The 18,862-nt window shown below is 36.0% G+C and overlaps 1 protein-coding gene across 1 annotated transcript in view; it reads left to right on the forward strand.

The window, feature by feature from the left end:
* The window catches only part of LOC148948636 (uncharacterized), a 55,985-nt gene extending 37,351 nt beyond the window's left edge, over positions 1 to 18,634 (forward strand). Inside the window, exons 3-6 of the mRNA XM_089094023.1 lie at positions 1,367 to 1,545; positions 6,726 to 6,894; positions 15,155 to 15,312; positions 16,850 to 18,634. Of these exons, the coding sequence (XP_088950149.1) occupies positions 1,367 to 1,545; positions 6,726 to 6,894; positions 15,155 to 15,312; positions 16,850 to 18,328 (1,985 nt within the window). The 3' untranslated portion in view covers positions 18,329 to 18,634. The remainder of the gene's footprint in view (positions 1 to 1,366; positions 1,546 to 6,725; positions 6,895 to 15,154; positions 15,313 to 16,849) is intronic.
* The last annotated feature ends 228 nt before the right edge of the window (positions 18,635 to 18,862 follow it).

The raw sequence follows: 18,862 nt of genomic DNA on the forward strand, positions 1-18,862 counted from the left end.
TTTTTGTTTGGGGATTTTCATGCCCAGGTTGGTAGAAGTAGGGATAGACAGTATGCTAGTCTAGGTAAATTTTGTGTGAGAATTGAAAACATTAATGATTACAAACTGCTGCAATTTTGTAGGTATAACAATCTAATTATAACCAATGCAGTTTTTGGTCACAAAATGGTCCAAAGTTAACTTGGTATTCGCATAAGTGTAAGACAGCTAACCTTATTTATTTGTTATTGTAAACCGAAGACTGACATGATCGATACTAAGAGGAAGATCAGCCTCTAGTAGTGTATAGGCTTAATCTGAAGCCGAGGGGTAGGGTAAATACCTCCCGGAAAGCTGTGACGCTGGAAGACTCCAGGATGAGAATATATGAGAAACATTGCAGGAACAGTTGAGTACTAAACTGGATATTCTAAAATTTAACAATGTAAAAGATTGGTGGAATACTTATTAAGAAAATAGTTTGTGAAGTCGCTAATGGTGTCTTAAGGAAGAAAGCTAGAAATGCAGATAGGAATATTAGTGAGAATGCTTTACGTTTAATAGAGAGGGGGAGGGGCTTGTGCAAGAATTATTTGAGTGATAGGTCATTTGAAAATAAGAAGAATGTAAAGAAAGTGGACAAAAAATTAAAATATGAATTAAGGAGGTGCGAAGTGGAGACCATTGATAGAATTACTGAAGATCTGGAAAATGAAGTCAGACGACATAATAATACAGTACTGTACTGACCTGTTAATAAATTGAGAGGGAATGGCCAATCTGGCCTTTTCCCAGTTCAATATAGGAAAGGGCCACTATCAGTAATAAGGAAAGAATTAAGAAAGATGAGCAAAACATTTTGAGAATGTGCTAAATCATCATAGAGTTACAGGAAAAGATATTACAGGAAAGTTACATGAAAACAGGAAACATGATTACAGGAAAGTTACATGAAAAATAATGTATCTGCGCAAACAAAAGAATATATTTCGTTTAATGAAAGTATAAAACTTATATTATCACACAGTGCTTTTTATGAAGGTACCTTGAGCCTGTATGGGTGTGCTATGAGTCTAATGTACTTTCAAGTCTGCTCTTACTTTTATTGGAAGATGAAAAACCTTGTCTAATTTTTAAGTGCACTGAGTTTATTTGAGGCTTTGAATGTTCTCATGAGCAATAAAATTAATACTCCCTTCCCTCTTTAAAAGGTTAAGCATGCGTGTTCCTATGATAATGCTCGTAGTATTACACATGTAATGGGGAAGACTTTTCAGAGTGGTTGAAAATGCAAAAAAGTGCTTTTTCAGGTTAACACTTCGCCCAGTAAGAAGTTTTGAGTTCTTACTTCTCAAATATTATACAGATCATTTTACTTTGTGTTTAGGTAATAAGAAACCAAAAACGCCTTGTCCTATCACACCCCATCGTTTGGTCAATAAGAGGAAGATAACATCGGACGTTGATGGTCCGACAACGTTTAATATGAATGTCAATCCCTCTACAAAAAAGCCAAAATTGCTACCAGTTAAAAATCCAGTTGACATGCCTTCAGAGGATTGGAGAGTGAGTATTTTGTTTTCAGTTTTTAATTTCAAAGCCAAAGTGAAAAAATCTAGCTATGCCGAATATATAATTACGCATATAAACTTTTGCTTGTTTGGAAAAGACGTTTAGATTTACAAGTTCTTGAAGATGCAAGACTTCATTGGAAATATTATTTCAATTGTTTATAAACGGCATTTTCAAAGGCGAGAAATTGCTTTAAGGGCCCTGAGCAGTCGGTAGCTTCTATGTTGCTATAGCCTAAGAATTTCTATCTGGGCTTTTCTAGACTCAGGTCTTCGTCCTTCCTAGACTTCGGAAGCTGTTGACGATATCTCTTCAATCAGCTTAGTACCTAACTCTCATCCAGAGTTGTGGGAAATACTTTTAAAATGTAGTTAACTACAAATACAAATTAATCATACCATAAAGTAATTAATTTGTAATTGGAAATACATTGCCAGGTAAGTCATTTATATGTAATTAGAAAATAAGTATTTAAAATACAAACTACTCTAGCTGCAAAACCCCTTTTTCTCAAAGCGCACCGTTTAGGATCAAAATTCTTAAGAAATTCCTTATCAAAGTTGGGAGTTTGCTTTTAGCAACAAAAGTTTCTCAAACCTTCTATCTCCAAGCTGAGTCTGCTTTGCAGTGAAAACCGAACCCCAAACAGAAAAAAAGACGTTCTCGTGGAGCAGGCAATGGTATGGCAGTATTGAACTTTTGGAAGACTGACAACGTCTGGATATACTTTCAAGGATATCGAACGGTTTTATCGTCAATGAGCCTCAATAACTGAATTGTCATCTTACAGCCGAAAAAAAATTCGTGCTCGTCGCAACACCATCACTGTCGGAAGTAAAAAGTCATCAAACTTGATCAATGTCGCTTTGCTGTGCTCGGCATCACAGCTTTGGCTAGCAAAATATGTTTCATTTCGGCAAAAAACACAAATGATTCTGTCACGGATATCTCCCGGTATCCATCTTCCCTTGAAATCAGGGTGGTTTCCACTAGCTATTGCTAACTCCTTGAAACTAGATTCACTTAGCTGCATTGTGAAAGCCTGTACAAACCGGTTCTCTAAATTATCCAAGGTCGCCTCCACTAGAGCTTGTGTGTGCTTGATAGAGCGTTTTTGTTTCGTGTCAATCATTTTCTTTCTTAGTGCAATTAACTTGGGCGACAGCATTCCCAGAAAACAACTCTTGTCCCCCTGTAGTATGCCAAGTGTCCTGGTAACAGGCTCAGTTACCTTGGCCTACTCCTCGAGGGACTCAAGCTCAATAGCCTTTAACTTTGGTAGGTTTAGTTTGGTGTAAACCTGCCCAGTCTGATCTCGCACATCGACAATCTTTTTTACAGCATCAGGTCGAGAATTCCACCTAGTTGCATTGGGAACAATCAGCTGCTTTGACATTAAATCTTAGACTTTATCAGAGGCTTTTGAACTCTGCCTCGTCGCATTCCACAGTGCTTGACACTTCCCCATTGAAGCATGCTCCAGGTATCTACACGGCACATTCGACATGGCTGTTTCACTATCTTTACTAGCAACAAGATTCAGCGTGTGGCTCGTACAACCCAACTGAGGGGATAAGTAGTATTCACTTCCAGATTTTTCTGTTTCATCCCACTGTTCTGTCTGCAAGTTAAGCAAATTCCCAATTGAAACAATTACGGAGGTGTAATTTTCGCTTTCAAAATCTCCATTATCATCATTTCTGTCAGGTATAGTGTCAGTGGGGCTGACTGGATATGCAAATTTCCTGAAAGCTTTCAAGAAATTACTGCCATTGTCAATTTTTAAAATTTTTGTGTACGGGAGGCCGTATTTTTTCTGAATATTGTTAAGAGGATCGGCACAAGAAGAATAATCATGTCTGTCTTTGAATCTTTGACGAGTGATTGCAGCCGATCCTCAGCTAGGGTCATCTTTTTGCCAATGTGCAATAACACCAATGTAGCTTTAATGATTTGCAGTCCATATATCTGCTGTAGTGCACACATAATTCAAGTCAGCAAATTTCTACTTTAGATTTGTCATCATCTCTAGGAATCACTGGTCTATACCAATAGAAGGGTGTCTTGACATATAATTCCTGGATAAGGAGCCAAGTCTTGCACAAGGTTTTTGAAAGCTTTGTTCTCCACAGTCATAAGAGGCCGCATTTCTTCAATTATGTAGTCCACTATGAGATCATCAGTTTGCCTCTGAGAAAGTTCACTTGGCTTTTTCTGCTCGGAGTTCTTTTTCTAGGAGGCTGTTTTGTCATGGATTCAGAATCCAAACTGCTGCAATCCTCAGGTTGACTTATAGGTTTGACATCCTCTCCTGACTCTGACGTCTCTGACTCATTACCATCAAGGGTGTCTGTTAAAACACGCTCTTTCTTCTTCTTTTTTCTCCTGGATCTCCTTGTACAAACATAGATTATAAGCCAGTGACAGATGAACATGCTAGAAATGAAACGTTTTCAGACACCTGCACCTACCTGACAAAGCAATAAATTGTAGACAAATGTTTTCTTTAAACACGATTTTTAGCAAAGCGTGTTCTTTTAGTGGGATACGAATCTGCGTTTCATCACTGCCCAGCTAAAAAAAAAAAAAAAAAAAAAAAAAAAAAAAAAAAAAAAAAAAAAACCTCAACAGAGCAAGATACAAGTGGGATAAAGTTTAGAAACAAATTCTTTATTTTGTTTTAGATATTTGGACAGAAATAAAACACTTGTGAACAATTGTCCTTTTTTGTTCCCCATTTTTCAGATACTTCAATTTTTCTGCTACAAAACAAGGCAAAGCAGTCTAGCGGTAGGAAAGTAAATGCCCAAAAACCTCTTCTGCAGGCTTACATGGACTGACACAATAGAAAAAATTAGCCTTAGTCTCCTTACAGTTTGCAAATCCACGCTTTAGTCTGAGTGTCCTAAAGTATGTTGCATACTCCATCCTAAAGACCCACAAATTATCTAAATTAAAAGTTATGTTGCTTCTCAAAACTTGTTTTTAATGTTGAAGGAAAAAGTTTAAAATTGCTTAGTTAACCTTTTAACTTTAGGAGAGAAAAACAAAACTTGTTATGAAAAGAATCACTACCAGTAGTGAAAAACTGGCTCATAAGAGGTGTTATGAGCTAACTATTTTTATGCTCATCACCTGTCTCATCTCCACATGAGTTTTAACCCGATGTTATTATTTGCCTGATAAGAAGTAAAAGCTTGAAGTACTAACTAAGAAATTTTAATAACTTCTCAAAAACGGCTTCTCCGCATATGTTCCACCTAATTTTAGTGTCTTGGACTTTTTATGACACAGATATTATACTTTTCAGTTTAATTTTAGTATATTCAGTCCAGTTCAGTTAAAACGCTTTAAAATGCTTTCCTTACTCAAAAAACTGAATACTAACGATGAGGACCAATTAAAAATTTTGCCTTGGATACTGAACTTTTGTTGTTTTTATATACGTCTACTTTACAAATATAACTAACGTCTATTACAGTGTTCCCATGGGTCCCCTTCTAAATCAACATCTTAAAAGGCTAACTATGCAAAATGCAGTCCGAAAAACAGGGAATACTCTCGAAAACTGTGTTAGATAGACAAAAGTATTTAGGAATGTTGAAAGAATTAATTTGTATTTAAATACAGAAAAAAATAATTAAATACGTATTTAAATTACTTGATCTCATTTATAATGAAATTCATATTTAAATATTTTGAAAAGTAATTAAATACGTATTTTAATTCTTGTAATTAATTACTTCCCAAACACTGCTCTTATCTGTCTTGTCTTCAGAAGTAGGGATCAGTATACTCGAAGACTCTTGGTGTTGATATTTTCAATTACCAGGCTATCGTACTGCCTCTATCCTTGCAGTGAGATATGTCCATGCTCGTGCTCCTATCCCCGCGTCCCCAGCAACCGTTTACAATTTGTTGCATAATCTTCTACATTTTTCATATAAATTGTTTGTTTTTTTAATTCCCCCTCCCATACCCAAAGACGCGTGATAAGCTCTGTGAAAAAATAAGTCAATAAAAAAGGACCCAAATGACAGCATGTTAAATCACAAAATAGTTTATAACTACGTCGTATTATAAGGGTTGCCTCCAAAATTTGAATTGCAATTATGGAGAGGTAGAAAAAATTGCAATTTTCAAGTTTTTGCACCTGGAAAGAAAGTGGCTGGGAAATTTAATTCAAACGTAACTAGTCATAGTTGTTGATTTTGCTTGTTTGAATAATATGTGGTCTCAGAAGTGCATACAGATTTGATCTTTAGGGGACTGACAGGGCTTTTTTCTAATGAATAGAGTTGGGGTCACTATTGGGAAACAGTGCGTTTTTTGCAATAATTTTTCAGGAAAGTGGTCCTTCAGACCAATCTCGAGGGGACACTTCACTCTGAGTGCAGGTATTTGTGGCCTAACGCTTGAAAAAAAAATGTTTTTTATATTTAAATGCTATGTTTAAGTTCTTTCTGTGTTGGGAAAGGAATTCTTGGTCCCCCTCACCTCCCCCTCTATTTTTAAGGTTTAAATAGTATGATAAATCAAAGGGAGGGGAAAAGTTGAAATACAGTACTTCATATGCTCTGAATGTATTACATTTAAAAAGATGTCGTTTTTAGTTTTACCTTTCATATAGTTATCCTGTCTCCAGATTTATTTTCTCTTCCAGCTTCCTGATTTGATGTCCTTGTGACTATTTTCATGTTGTTTTTTAGTTTTTTTAATAAATGATTTGATTTTACGTCCAAAGTTTAAACGGCGACTTTTATAATAGGATTCTGAAGTTTGTTTTCCGGTTATTGTGCCAGCATACAAAACATCCTAGGGTGGAGATTCGTCAAAACAGCGTGAATCGTAGGATGTAAAACATATAGAAAACGCGAAATTTATGATATTGTGGAAAGATGGGGCATAGGTCTCCTCGTTTTTTGAACATGGCTGATAATAATTCCGAGCATTAAGTGAACGATAAGCTGATTCATTGTAATTCCGTCTGAAATTCTAATCTTCAAGGTTCATTAAATAATTCATTTATAGTGGACAAACAAAAATCACAAAATCAGTAAGAATGTGGCAATTTCCAGAAAAATTGCTAGCACTTTAAATTAAATTGAATCTGAAAAAAACTTACATTGCCAAGTTAGTTTTTTTTTTTTTAATTCCTCAGTTCTTTATTTTAGACCAACCCATTTTCTATCCCTCTGGGGGAAAGGGTTAACATTGAAAGACGAAGAAGTTGTAATTTTAAGCCGGTAAGGCCTACGGGAGTGCTCCTTTTAACAGCCAAAAAAAGTGAAAAGAAAAGTATTCCACGCCCAAGAAGACAAGACACATTTAAGGCACCTGGAGGTAAGTTATAACTTTCGATTGATTGAGTTTTTTTTTTGGAATCTCACTCATTTTCGTGCAACAATTAGCTAGCGTGCAACAAACAAACTGGCTTAATCGGCTCTTTACTAATCAAAAACTGTTGAAAATTGGTGTGAACTGAATTTTTTCTGAATTTTTCTACTGAATGCTAGGACTCTTCCTTTCTTTAATAATTTCTTATAAGTCCCGTGTTTGTAGTTGTCGAAGTATGATTTTCTTTTGCTTGTTAGTTTTTGTTTTTCTTGTTTTTACTCTTGTCTTTTCCGGGCCTGCCAATTTTTCTTGTGACGGGCTATAATGATGATGATGAAAACAGTCTAAAGTCAACAGAATATTTATAGAATAGGCGAAGGAAGGCCAGGTAGCCTTTAAACATCCAACGTTAAGTTCATATTTCACAAATAATGTTCGGTAATCCCCAACGTAGGTATTTGAAACTTGTGTATTTGAGAATTCGAATATCCAACGTTAACTTCATATTTCGCAAATAGTGTTTGGTAATCCCCATTCGAGACTTGTGTATTCGAGAATTCAAATATCCAACGTTAACTTCATATTTCAACAGTGTTTGGTCATCCTCAACGTTGTTATTTCGAGACTTGTGTATTCGAGAAATCAAATATCCAAGGTTAACTTCATGTTTCGCAAATAGCGTCTGATCATCCCCAACGTTAACTTCATATTTTGCAAATAGTGTTTGGTCATCGCCAACGTTGGTGTTTCGAGACTTTTGACGCTATTAGTTAAAAATTTCGGGTTAATGTTTTATATAGTCTAAACCAAAGCATGCGGAGTGCATATTTGATAAAACTATTCGATTTTTCCCAAAGTTGGTTTCTCAGATTTTTGAGAATGATGATTTGAAGTCTTAGGACAAAGCTGTAATATAGAAGTTCAACCTCGAAACACGGTCAGTAGCCTACGTATTTCATGAAATGTGTTTGATGACCAGATTAGGATCTTGCAAGAATTTATAATTTGCATAATTTGGGATTACAAGGCTCCTTTCCGTTAATTTGTACATAAGGACAGATTAAACCTCTTCGAAATCAAGATCATTCAAGAATATTTTCCTGAAAGGATCTAAATTATTTAACACTGATCGTTTAACATTAGTCAACGGCTAAATGTAATCAGTGACGCAGCACTAGAAAAAAAATATTCAAGATTAATTGATAAACTAAATAATTGCACAAAATAATATAAAGATAGAAAGGATAAGAAAATAACATAAAAAAATGAAATCAAACCATAAAAATACTAAGTATAAACATGTTTAAACCACTCTATCAATGTTCACATCCGAAAAAAGAATTTTGTCATGAAAAAAAAAACTATTTTTAATCGATTTTTGAACGAGAGTAGGTGTCCTGCCGGCCTAATGCTCACCGGTAATGCATTACACACGCTAGAGCACAAATGTTTATTTAGAAACCAAACCTATGCTCTACAAGTCGTTGCAGTTCCTTGCATCATCTCCGTGAAGGTAACTATGTGAAAAATAAAATCAAGAAGTACTTTAGAACTAACTTATTAAGCCACCAGTAAAAAAAAATATGCTGCCTGATAATCAGGGGCTCGGCCTACATTAAGCAATTTAAAAGACTTGTAACATTAGCATGCACCGATATGTAAGACAGGTGAGTAACTGAAGAAAGAATAAAAGATGGGGATATTAGGACCTTTTGGTGTACAGTTAAGAAATCTATAGGAGGGATAGAGGTTTATGATGGTATACCAGCAGTAGATTCTTGGCCTTCATATTTAGAAGGGAGAGAATGAAGCGATTAAGGATCAACGAGAAATTAGTTTGAGGGTGGATCTGGTATCTGCAGTAAGTGATATAGTAAATGGTCTAATGAAAGAAAGTGACTATGATTTGGCTGCTCCCATCCAGGTAAATGAAATTTGGTAGAAAATGAAAGGAATGAGAGGTGGGTCCCCTCCAGGTATAGATGGAATTCCAGCCGCACTTTGGAAGTGGGGACAGGTGTGGCTGCTGCCTGTTATAGCTGGGACATTTTCTGGTATATTGTATAGTGCAGAATGGTCTTTGTCTTGCTCTACGTCTATTCTATTGCCGTTATTTAAAAAGGGGGATTGATTAGATTTAGGGAATTATAGAGGTATTAGCCTAGGTAATGTGCTTCGTAAGGTTTTCGCTGAGATATTATGTCGTAGGATAGATAGTTGAATAGACCAAAATAGAACTTTATCAGATTCGCAGGCAGGGTTCAGAAAAGGCTATAGTCCTATAAATCAGATTTTTATTTTATTAGGGATGATTAGGAAATAAGTTAGGAGAAAAGAGGGCAGGCTATTTGGTGCATTTTTGGATATAAAACGGGCGTCTGATGGAGTAGATTGAAGCTTAATAATAGAATCGTTATTAATACGGCTACCAAGCGTAATTTTTAGGATTGTAGCTTCTATGTATAAAATAGTCAAAGTTTTAGTACGGGTAAGTAAAGATTTTGTTATTAGGAGTAGATTTGATGTTAAGCAGGGATGTACAACTTCCCCAAGGCTACTTTCATTGTATATTAATGAGTTTGAAGAACATTTGATAGGTAGAGGCACCTCAATAATTAAACTTTCAAGTACAAGTGTTCTTGCATTCATTTTTGCGGACGACATAGCACTAATAGTAGAAAGTAAATAACATTTGCAGCAACTGCTAGATCTAGCATCTTCTTATTTTAGGAATAAGAAACTAGTATTAAACGTAAAGAAGCTGGTGGTTATGGTTTTTAGGAAAAGTGGAGAACAGATTGATTCGCAGTGTAAGTTTACGTACAAAGGTAGGACACTAGACCGTTTAGATGAATTTCAGTACTTAGGCTGTAGGCTATCGTCAGATGGGAAGTGGAAGAAAGTAAGGGAAATAGACTACTAGGAGTGTTAAGTAAAAGCAGTATTAAGGAAATTAGGGACGTAGGATTGCTAAAGTATATTTTTAATGCTAGGATTAGATCGGCTTTGCATTATGGGGCGTAGCTTTGGGGGTTTGATAAGGGGGTAAATTTGAAAATAGTCCAGTTGAGGTTTTTAAAGCGTATGTTAGACCTTGATAATAAGCTTAATGGGTTAGTGCTGAGAGGGGATTTAGAAATAAAGTGTATGAGACAAGTATGTTTGATTATTGGGAAAGAATGTCATCGATAGAAGATAATATGCTAGTTAAACAAGCATTTTTAATGATGTTTCAAGATAGGAGGAAGGATTCGTGGCCAAATCAGGTGAAAAATATATTAGACCATGCAGGGCTAGGTAATTGTCGGAATGATGGAAATGGGATAGGAGGGATGGTAATGACTGTATCTATGCTGGTTGCTACTAGGGTAGAGTCTCAAGAAGTTCAGGTGTGGCAAGCTGAGAAGGCCACCTCGCCGTCCCTGGGGCTATATGCGAAGGTCAAGGAGAATTGGGGCGAAGAAATTTATCAAAAATAATATTAAGTCTGGAAGATTTGAAATGGTAATATCTGTAAGGGGGAATTTTATGCCTCTTGGAAAACGAAGGAAATATTTAGGGAGAGCTAGATTGAGGGATGGTCCTTACAGTTGCCCTATTTTTGGAGAGATGGATGAGTCTTTGCATCATTTTTTAGAGGAATGTAAGGAATTGAGAGAATTACGCCAGGAAATATATCTTAGGAAGGTCGGGGGGAGATTGGATTTTGGATTTGCTTATTTCTTTATGTCACCATGGCCAATTAGGGCTTTTGCGTGAATAAATCGATCTATCTGTCTATCTATCATTTGTATCCCTTATATACTTACAAATTACTGTTACCGCTTTATTTTGTAAAATTTGCACACGTTTATAATTACTAGAGAAGCTACTGCTCCGAACTAGGCAACCATAAGATGCATAAAGGGATATACATATGGGCGTAATCTTTAGAAAGAGAAGTGAATACGCATCATATAAAATACGCATAACTTAAATTTCTTGGTTACTCGCGCAAGGTTAAATGGAGCCACAACGTTGAAAGACAATGGCGAATAATCAGAAACAAAAAAATCACTGAGCACAGCTACGCTTACTTCAGCGCCGACGATACTACTGGAAACAAATGTGTGATCTAGATTAGACTGATTTTGAAGGGCGTATGTAATTTAAAATCAGCCGACTTAGGTAGAAGAGCACTCTGGAATAAGACTAAGAGGTAGAGCCATAGGTGGACAACTACCTTTCGTCATATCACAGCTTAAGTCCTCCAGAAATAACTCATTGAAGGTGCAAATGACTAATTTTACACACACATTTACGCAATTCTTTATATACCAGAGCAAACTTTCTTCCAGAAATGTTGTCCTTATAGTCTGTTGGCAGGTATAAATTCACATTGACAGTGTCACCCACTTTACTTGCAAGGAAATGGTCAGATTTTGCTAACAGTCTGGAATTAATATTTATACTTACTATTTTTGCAAATCTACTTGAGGGGTATCCTTGTTTTGGAGCTTTTTTACGTATTCAACAGGGAGCACATGTGATAGGCTCATACTTCCAGTGGAGATAAAATATTCCTGCATACATATAATTTCTTCAGTAAGGCAAAGTTGCTCTGTCATGGTTATTCCGGTAATGAGATCACCGTTAAAGCTCCATGACATGAACTGCTTTCTAATATAGGGCTCGACCATCCCGATTAGATTGGTTTGTCGATTTCACAGTCTTGTTTGGTGGGCAGCAAGCATGGTTGAACATAAGTTTGGTGCTTTGACAGTTCAGAAAACGGATCAAGTTCTGACACGGATTTTCTTTAGTTGTACTTTGAGGGCAATGGTCACGTTTCTTTGCATTTTTACGCTGAGTCGCTTTCTGGCCGATCTTATGACAACTGAAGCAACGTTTCTGGAGGTAAATAAATTCTTGGATTCTGATGCCTTCAAGTCAGTTTTGGTCGGTATTTTTTCGACAATTTCAAGGGTACTCTGCTTTGAAAATATAGCTTGAAAGCGTGTTCAGCTTTCTCACAACCGGTTACTAGACCTTGCATATCGTCACCACTTATGAATCGGGAACTAATTTAACTATATCGGTATACAAGGGAGTTTTTATTTTTGCTGTAGAACCTTTTTTTTTCGTTAGCGCTATTTTATCTGCAGTAGCCCTCTGTACAAAAGCTAACTATTACCATTTCGTCCCCTGGTCTAAGTTATAAGAAGCATTAAGGGTTCACCATTCGCAGATTCTATAAGCTCTTTCCTTTCCGATGGGGTTTACAGTGGTAAAGTGTTGGTGACAACTACGGAGTAAGATGGTGTTGTGTAGGCGTTTGGCCAGGTAGTGAAATTTAGTGTAAGTCAGTTCCTTTCTGCAAGTCACTTTTATTCACACTTTCCATGAAGCCTTCAAAACGACGACACATATCATTTATTTGAGTTGTTACGCGGTCACATATCTCTTCTTGGCATGCTGAAGCCTCAATAGGCTCAAAAATGACGGGCTTAGGCAGTCAACGCTTTTCTTTTCTCGATTTGAAAAATAATTTTACAATGTCCAAACCATTTTCTTCATCCTTGACGGATTTACTGAAGAGGCCTGGTATGACAGATTTCAGCAGAATCACTTCTTTCCCACTTAGTAAGTTATCTCTAGAGAGATAGCTTACTGATTTACCGTGTGATTGATAATCAATTGAAGCTTTATTCCGGCTAGCATTGCACTCTAAAATAAAATGCAACACCGCATTCCTATTCTTGATCGGGTCGTGTTGCTCCTCGGAAAAATCTTATTGTTGACATACGCGGTAAATGACCCGGTTTGTTGACTGTAGTTCTCCTGTATGAAAAAAAAGAACTGGAACAGTTTATAACAGAGTCGACATTGTTCGTCATGGGTCAAACCAAAAATCTCGATCGTCCCTTAATCCTTAGTTCTGGGATGTGACAACAAGTGACCTTAGTTCGGCCCTAGGATGGATGGACGGATGATAGACTATCTATCAACAAGTGAAAATGACATCGTTTTTATACAATCCTGAAAAAGGCTCATGCCAGCTTTGCTTCTCACAGATAGTTTGAGTGAGGTTAGGTTAAGCTGACATAAGCCTTTTTCAGGATTGTATAAAAATTATGTCATAGAACTATAGAACTATAGCCATAGAACTAAGGGATGATCGAGATTTTTGGTTTGACTCATGACGAACAATGTCGAATGGACTTGTATGCAAAAGAGGGGGGGGGGGACCTTAAGATTACTGATTTATCATAAATCAGTAAAATAGATTGCATTTTTTTTTCAATAAAGGCGACTCGTTTAATATTTAGACGACGTTCTTTTGATGTGAGGATGAAATTGAGACGAGCAACGAAGATCATCTATCTTTGGCTTTCAAAATCTGATTGAAGTTTTTCCGACGATTCGCAATGTTATGCAACGTTTTGACAACGTTATAGTGACATACTTTTTTGCCTCCACTTCAAGGATTGTTCAGCGTAGTCGTACCAATTTTCTTGCTTTCTTAAACACTGAAGGATTCTTGATTTTTGAAGCTTTGTCACCCCACTAAAAGAAAACATGCTAAACTTGGCTGAAATCTGAAACATGTCAAGATTTACAATTAGAAGGCCTGACACTTCAATCACTCTTTAATCTAGTTGACCGAATATAATCAACTTAGCTCAAGAAATTCAAGAAAGACAATTCAATTGAGTCATCTCAATGAATTATATGCAACTCACCCAACAAAAGATAGACGGCTCAACTCATTCAAATCAGTAGAATAAACTCAATATTGTCAGTTCAACACAATAAGTTAAGTTCGCCGAATTTTCAACCTGCTCCACTCTATATAGTCAATTCACTCCTGAGGAACAAACAACACTGATCAGTGAAAAAATTTGGCCCATTGTCACGCATTCGAACTCTTGGCCAATGGTTTAATATTAGTAGAGGAACAAAAAAAGGATAGGAGCCCCGTTATGTTTACCCCTCCCCCTCCCCCAGTTTGCACCCTGAAGTGTTGTGGCCCGTCTCAGGACCCAAATGAATACTCAAAATTACACATGGTTGTGATTATGGTAATGGTAAAGGAGGCTCTGGACACAACGGTAGGGAGAAATAAGGAGTTGGGAAGACAGTGATAGTATTTCGTTTGGTGGGAAGCTGGTCACTGTATTACAATTATTCCGGTAATTTTTTTGGTATTAGCACTTTTATTTCGGTACTTGTACTAGAATTGCTATTACTGAAATTAGAGATAGGTTACTATTATTAATAATACGCATTAAAGCTATGTTAATTAAAAAAAAATTAAATATGTATGTAAAAAGTTATTCTGATTCAAAGAAAAGTAACCTAAATAGCCAATGTAGAACTCAACACGAAGAGAATTGCAATGAATAAAGAATTGAAACCTAAAACAACCATTTAAACATAAAAAATTGATATCCGATTAAAACTTGATAAATATCAGTTGGTAATTGGTAGACTGCTACATTGTGAACAAAATATATTTTGAATGCTCTTCTTTTTTTTGTTGAAACCTTAAAACTAACAAAATATTATAGTCATCACGAAATAAATAACTCGATTCCTGTAAGATACCGCTTTGTTTCATTGCTGTTCTTCTTCCTCTTTTTATTTCAAGTCTATAAAATATTTTTACCTTCATCCAACTTTCCAAATCATTAATAATTCGCAATATTTGAAAGCATCATTTAGCTTTGAGTAAAAAGCTATTTTCTCCTGTGTTAAGCTTTATTTCATCTTGTTCATTTTTCAATTGAAAATTTCATGCATTAACTACCCAAAGAGCCTGTGAGATGACAGGCATACAAAGAGAAAAAACACAACGTATGCTTTTTTGTCCTTAAAGGATAAAAAATAGTTTGGCCCTTACCTCAAACATAAATTCTGGTCACCCGTTCCCCCCTACCAAAAAACACTGAAAGTTTAAATTCGATTTCCCAGTCGAGAAACTAAACAAGGTGTACTTACCAAACTAAGTATAATATATACCACCTTTTAATGAAACCAGATCTGTATAGTAATGGCATATACTTGCTTGCCTTTAGCCTTCTAGCATAAAAAAAGGAATAAAAAAGCTTTTTTAGCATCTTTTTTGAGCATCTGAAAACCAGCTAATCAGTAAAATTATTCTGGAAAAACTTTTCCAGCTTCTTAGCATCATATACTTGTTTATAGATTAGCTACTGGCTAGGTCATGTGGACAATTAGCGATTGTATAAAGTAAGGTATTAGAAATGTTTGTGTGTTTTTATAGGTAGCACAACCGCAAAGAAAGCATTGGCTTTTGACGAAACAACTACAGTTGTGAATGTGAGAAATTTCGAGACACCTGCTATGGTCGATTCGCCTTGCCAGCCAATCCCATCTATATTTTCGATGAAATTGAATCAGCCTGAAAACATGGAACATGAAGTTAGTCTTGTTTTAAATTTCAATTGTGATTATAAAATCTCTAAGGATGCTCAAAATTCAAAACTGGGTTTACCATCTCTTTTTCAAGAGGAGAAATTCACCTACAATTTATAAAGACTTTAATACGAGTCTGTGGGAAAAATACAATGTTTAATTCTTTGGGAAAGTATTCATGACACAAGTGTTATGCTTAATTTAAAAATATTGTCATGTTATTATTTATAATATCCCGTTTTTTTTCAACACATCAAAAATTTTACCAAAATGTTCAAAAAGTGCTAAGAGAAAAATTGGGGGTGCTAAAAGAAAAGTTTCTTCTTACTAATTATGTGATTGTATGGATTTATATTATTCATTTTCTTTATCTATTCCCGTCGGCCCCGCAATGTGATGTCTAAAAGATGGAAATATTCTCAAATTGGGTTTAAATAAATCCCCTAGTGCTTGCAGTTATAGCGACAGTTGTTGATATATATGTTACAGAAAATTTAACTGAATCAATAAGCGAGAAGGAAGCTGAAAAAAGGATGGGATTGGGATTCTGCCCTAAGATGGATTCTGCCCACGGTTGGGATTGTTCCAAAAACCCTGAAAGTTCCTTCTTGTTCATCTGTGAACCCATGTAACAGAGGAGTCGGAAGAGCTAGCACTTCCAGGTTTTCTTCGATCTCATTTTTTTCAATTTAATGCGGAATGCTACCCCGCATCATAGTAGTCCTGGGGCTAGGTTTGATTTTACAAAAGATGGCAAATTTCGAGATTTTTCGTTCATTTTATAGACTTAAACCCTTTTGGTCTAGAACTTTTTTTTTGCGGTTTGAGGTTCTTATGGCTCAAGGTACATATCCTGTATTATTTTAAAAGATTGAACATCTGAAACTTATTTCATGCTCTTACGCCCTTTTAGCACATTTTACTGGTGCTTATAGAGATCCTTGGCTCAGGATATATATCCTGGAAGTTTCAAGCCGATCGAAAAAAAAGAATCGATCGTCCAAAACATTCTCTGGACACTATTTGGTCTCGATCACCAAGTCCACGGTGGGTCTGAGGTTTATCGAAAATATTCCATTAACTGCTTTTTTCTGGGATGATCAAAAGTATTTCTAGTCAATTAGCTGCTTTTGCTCTCGACTGATAGAATATATTCCAATGTAGGTAGTTCATCCTGATGTTTCTGTGTTCCTTTATATGTGGGAAATATGAAAAGTAAATACATAGTGATATGATGAATATTTTTATAGCCATATATATTGCATTTCACATGCACAATATTAAATTTTGTATACACAATTCTAAGTAATTCAGAGTTAGGGGAAAATATCAATGAAAACAGTTTAAACATCATAGGCCAACTGTCAAAGCAAAACTTAAAAATCATTTGGAAGGTTTATTCCTTCAAAAACTTTCTTCGAAATCGCTATGAAAAGTTGTATTTATTTCACCACTAGTGAATTTTTTAATTGAAACTTTATTGAACTCTTCAACGCTATTAAATTGTCTGTTGGAACGTTTTAGGTCTCTTGTTGTTTTTCAGGTAGATCAGCGGCAGCTTTGGCCACGAAATCGTTTGAACGTCCGACGCTCTCTTCGTCTTGCCCAAAATAAAGAAACAGAAAAAGAACTTGTCAAGACTAACAATTTCAATAAGTCATTCAAGCCTAATAATAGAAGGCAGACCATATTCAATCCTAATCTTGATGAATTAGATGACGAGATTACTGGTATACGAAAGATTACCTTTGATGCCGATAATGATAATACTGTCATATCGAATATGACCAAAAATGAAGAAAGGAGGAATACCTTCGCAAAGAACAAACAATATGTGTCCTATCCAGTTCCTCCGCCACGGACTTCGAGACCCTCTCTTACTGGTGGCTACGAGACCACACTTAATAATGCTGATAGGAAGAAGCCACAAGAAACTTCTAATCTAAGGAAAAGTATGGGCACAAAAGACCGATTTCTAAGAAGTGTGAGTAAAGAGGTTCATAATTTTTCCCAAATTACTGAGGAGAGTGAAAGCCAGGATGAACAAGATGGAAATATTAGGGCAATAACGCCTACAAATAGTAAAAGAAAGTCAAAGACACCCCAAACTTCTCAAAGAAAATGTGAATCCACAACTCCGAAACACCAGGGTAGAAGAAGCACAAGAAGATCTGTGCTTGTGCAGCAAGATGGTTCACCCTTACTTGTTGCTCCAAACTCATCTTTAGATAGAGATGCTTCCAATGATTCATCTCTGCTCAGAAATGCAAACAAAAAATCAGATACTTATTTTGAAGGTGTTAAATCGAGTTCAACTCAACAATTACAAGGAAAGCTTAACGAAATAAGAAATAGCGCTGTCAGTAAAACGACTGATAAGAAATTAGCAGTTCCGGCTCTAAATGAAGGGGCATCTAGTCAATATGTTGAAAAAATTAATTCACCGAGAACTTGTGTTAGTGGCAAAGAAGGTAAAGCTAATGAGTCAGATTCATTAATAGAAACAAGAAGGCTGATTTCTAACTTAAACGAAATTCTGCTTAAAACAGATTGGTCAGTGCTGCGTAATTCTGAGCTCCTGCAGCTTACTGATGAACTAAAGAAGCATGAATCAGTTGTCAATCAAGCTCAGCTAAGATTAAAAGAAAGAGATAAGGTTGTTGAGACTACTGTTGGGCTCTATTCGAAAGCGAGAGAGGATATTTTAGCTAAAGCTAAAGAAATTAGAGAGAGAACTAGCTCTTCCTTAAAAGTCAGAAACGCTCAGGCTCAGAGAAATAATGATAATCCCTTTCCAAGCATAAGTAATGACTTAAGATCTTGTAAGGATGAAACCATACGTGGAAAGCGAAAGTCTTTAAGCGGAGAAAAGCTTGATTTTTTGAAAAACGATCATAGGTTCCTGAAAACGCCTCGTCGTCTTGTAAGACGTTCCAGTATTTCAAGTGCTGGGAGGGCAGCAGTAACAAGCCTTAAGCATGACTTGGAGTCTCAATTGGCAATTTTGTATGATCAGGATTAATGATGGGACCGAAAAAAATGGAAGCATTTTACCACAGGCAGGTTCAGTGCATTCATTGTTGTCATTGTATTCGGGTGTTAATAATTTTGACGCAAAAACATTTTTTTTTGCTAAGAAACGTTTATTACTTTTCTCGTTTCATGTTTTTGTTGCTTTAGCCCACGTTTGCGGTTGCTAATGACTTAAGTATTCCATTCCAATATTTGAAGTAAAATTTCAATTTGCTCCTTTCATGAAGCTTTATTGCCACTATTTTTCTTTGCTGCTGGATATTGTCATTATTTTCAATGAATGGGCCCATTTCAATTAAACGGAAAAATATTATTTATCTATCTAGAGTGACACTGATCTGTTAAGGAGAAATAAAGAATAGTGGTTAAACTTTCTTCCTCTTTTTTTGAACCCTGGCAATATTTATTCTAAGATCCAATGGGAAATCATTGGTTTTGATTTACGACGCAATAGGTCAAAAACAGACGTGAGCAATTTGATGATTTGCGTTGATTTAGGACACAATCAATTTATCAGGGAGAT

This window comes from Artemia sp. Qi Xiang Cuo, chromosome 9 (genome assembly GCF_049724085.1).
Source record: "Artemia sp. Qi Xiang Cuo chromosome 9, ASM4972408v1, whole genome shotgun sequence".
In the NCBI taxonomy this organism is placed as follows: domain Eukaryota; kingdom Metazoa; phylum Arthropoda; class Branchiopoda; order Anostraca; family Artemiidae; genus Artemia; species Artemia sp. Qi Xiang Cuo.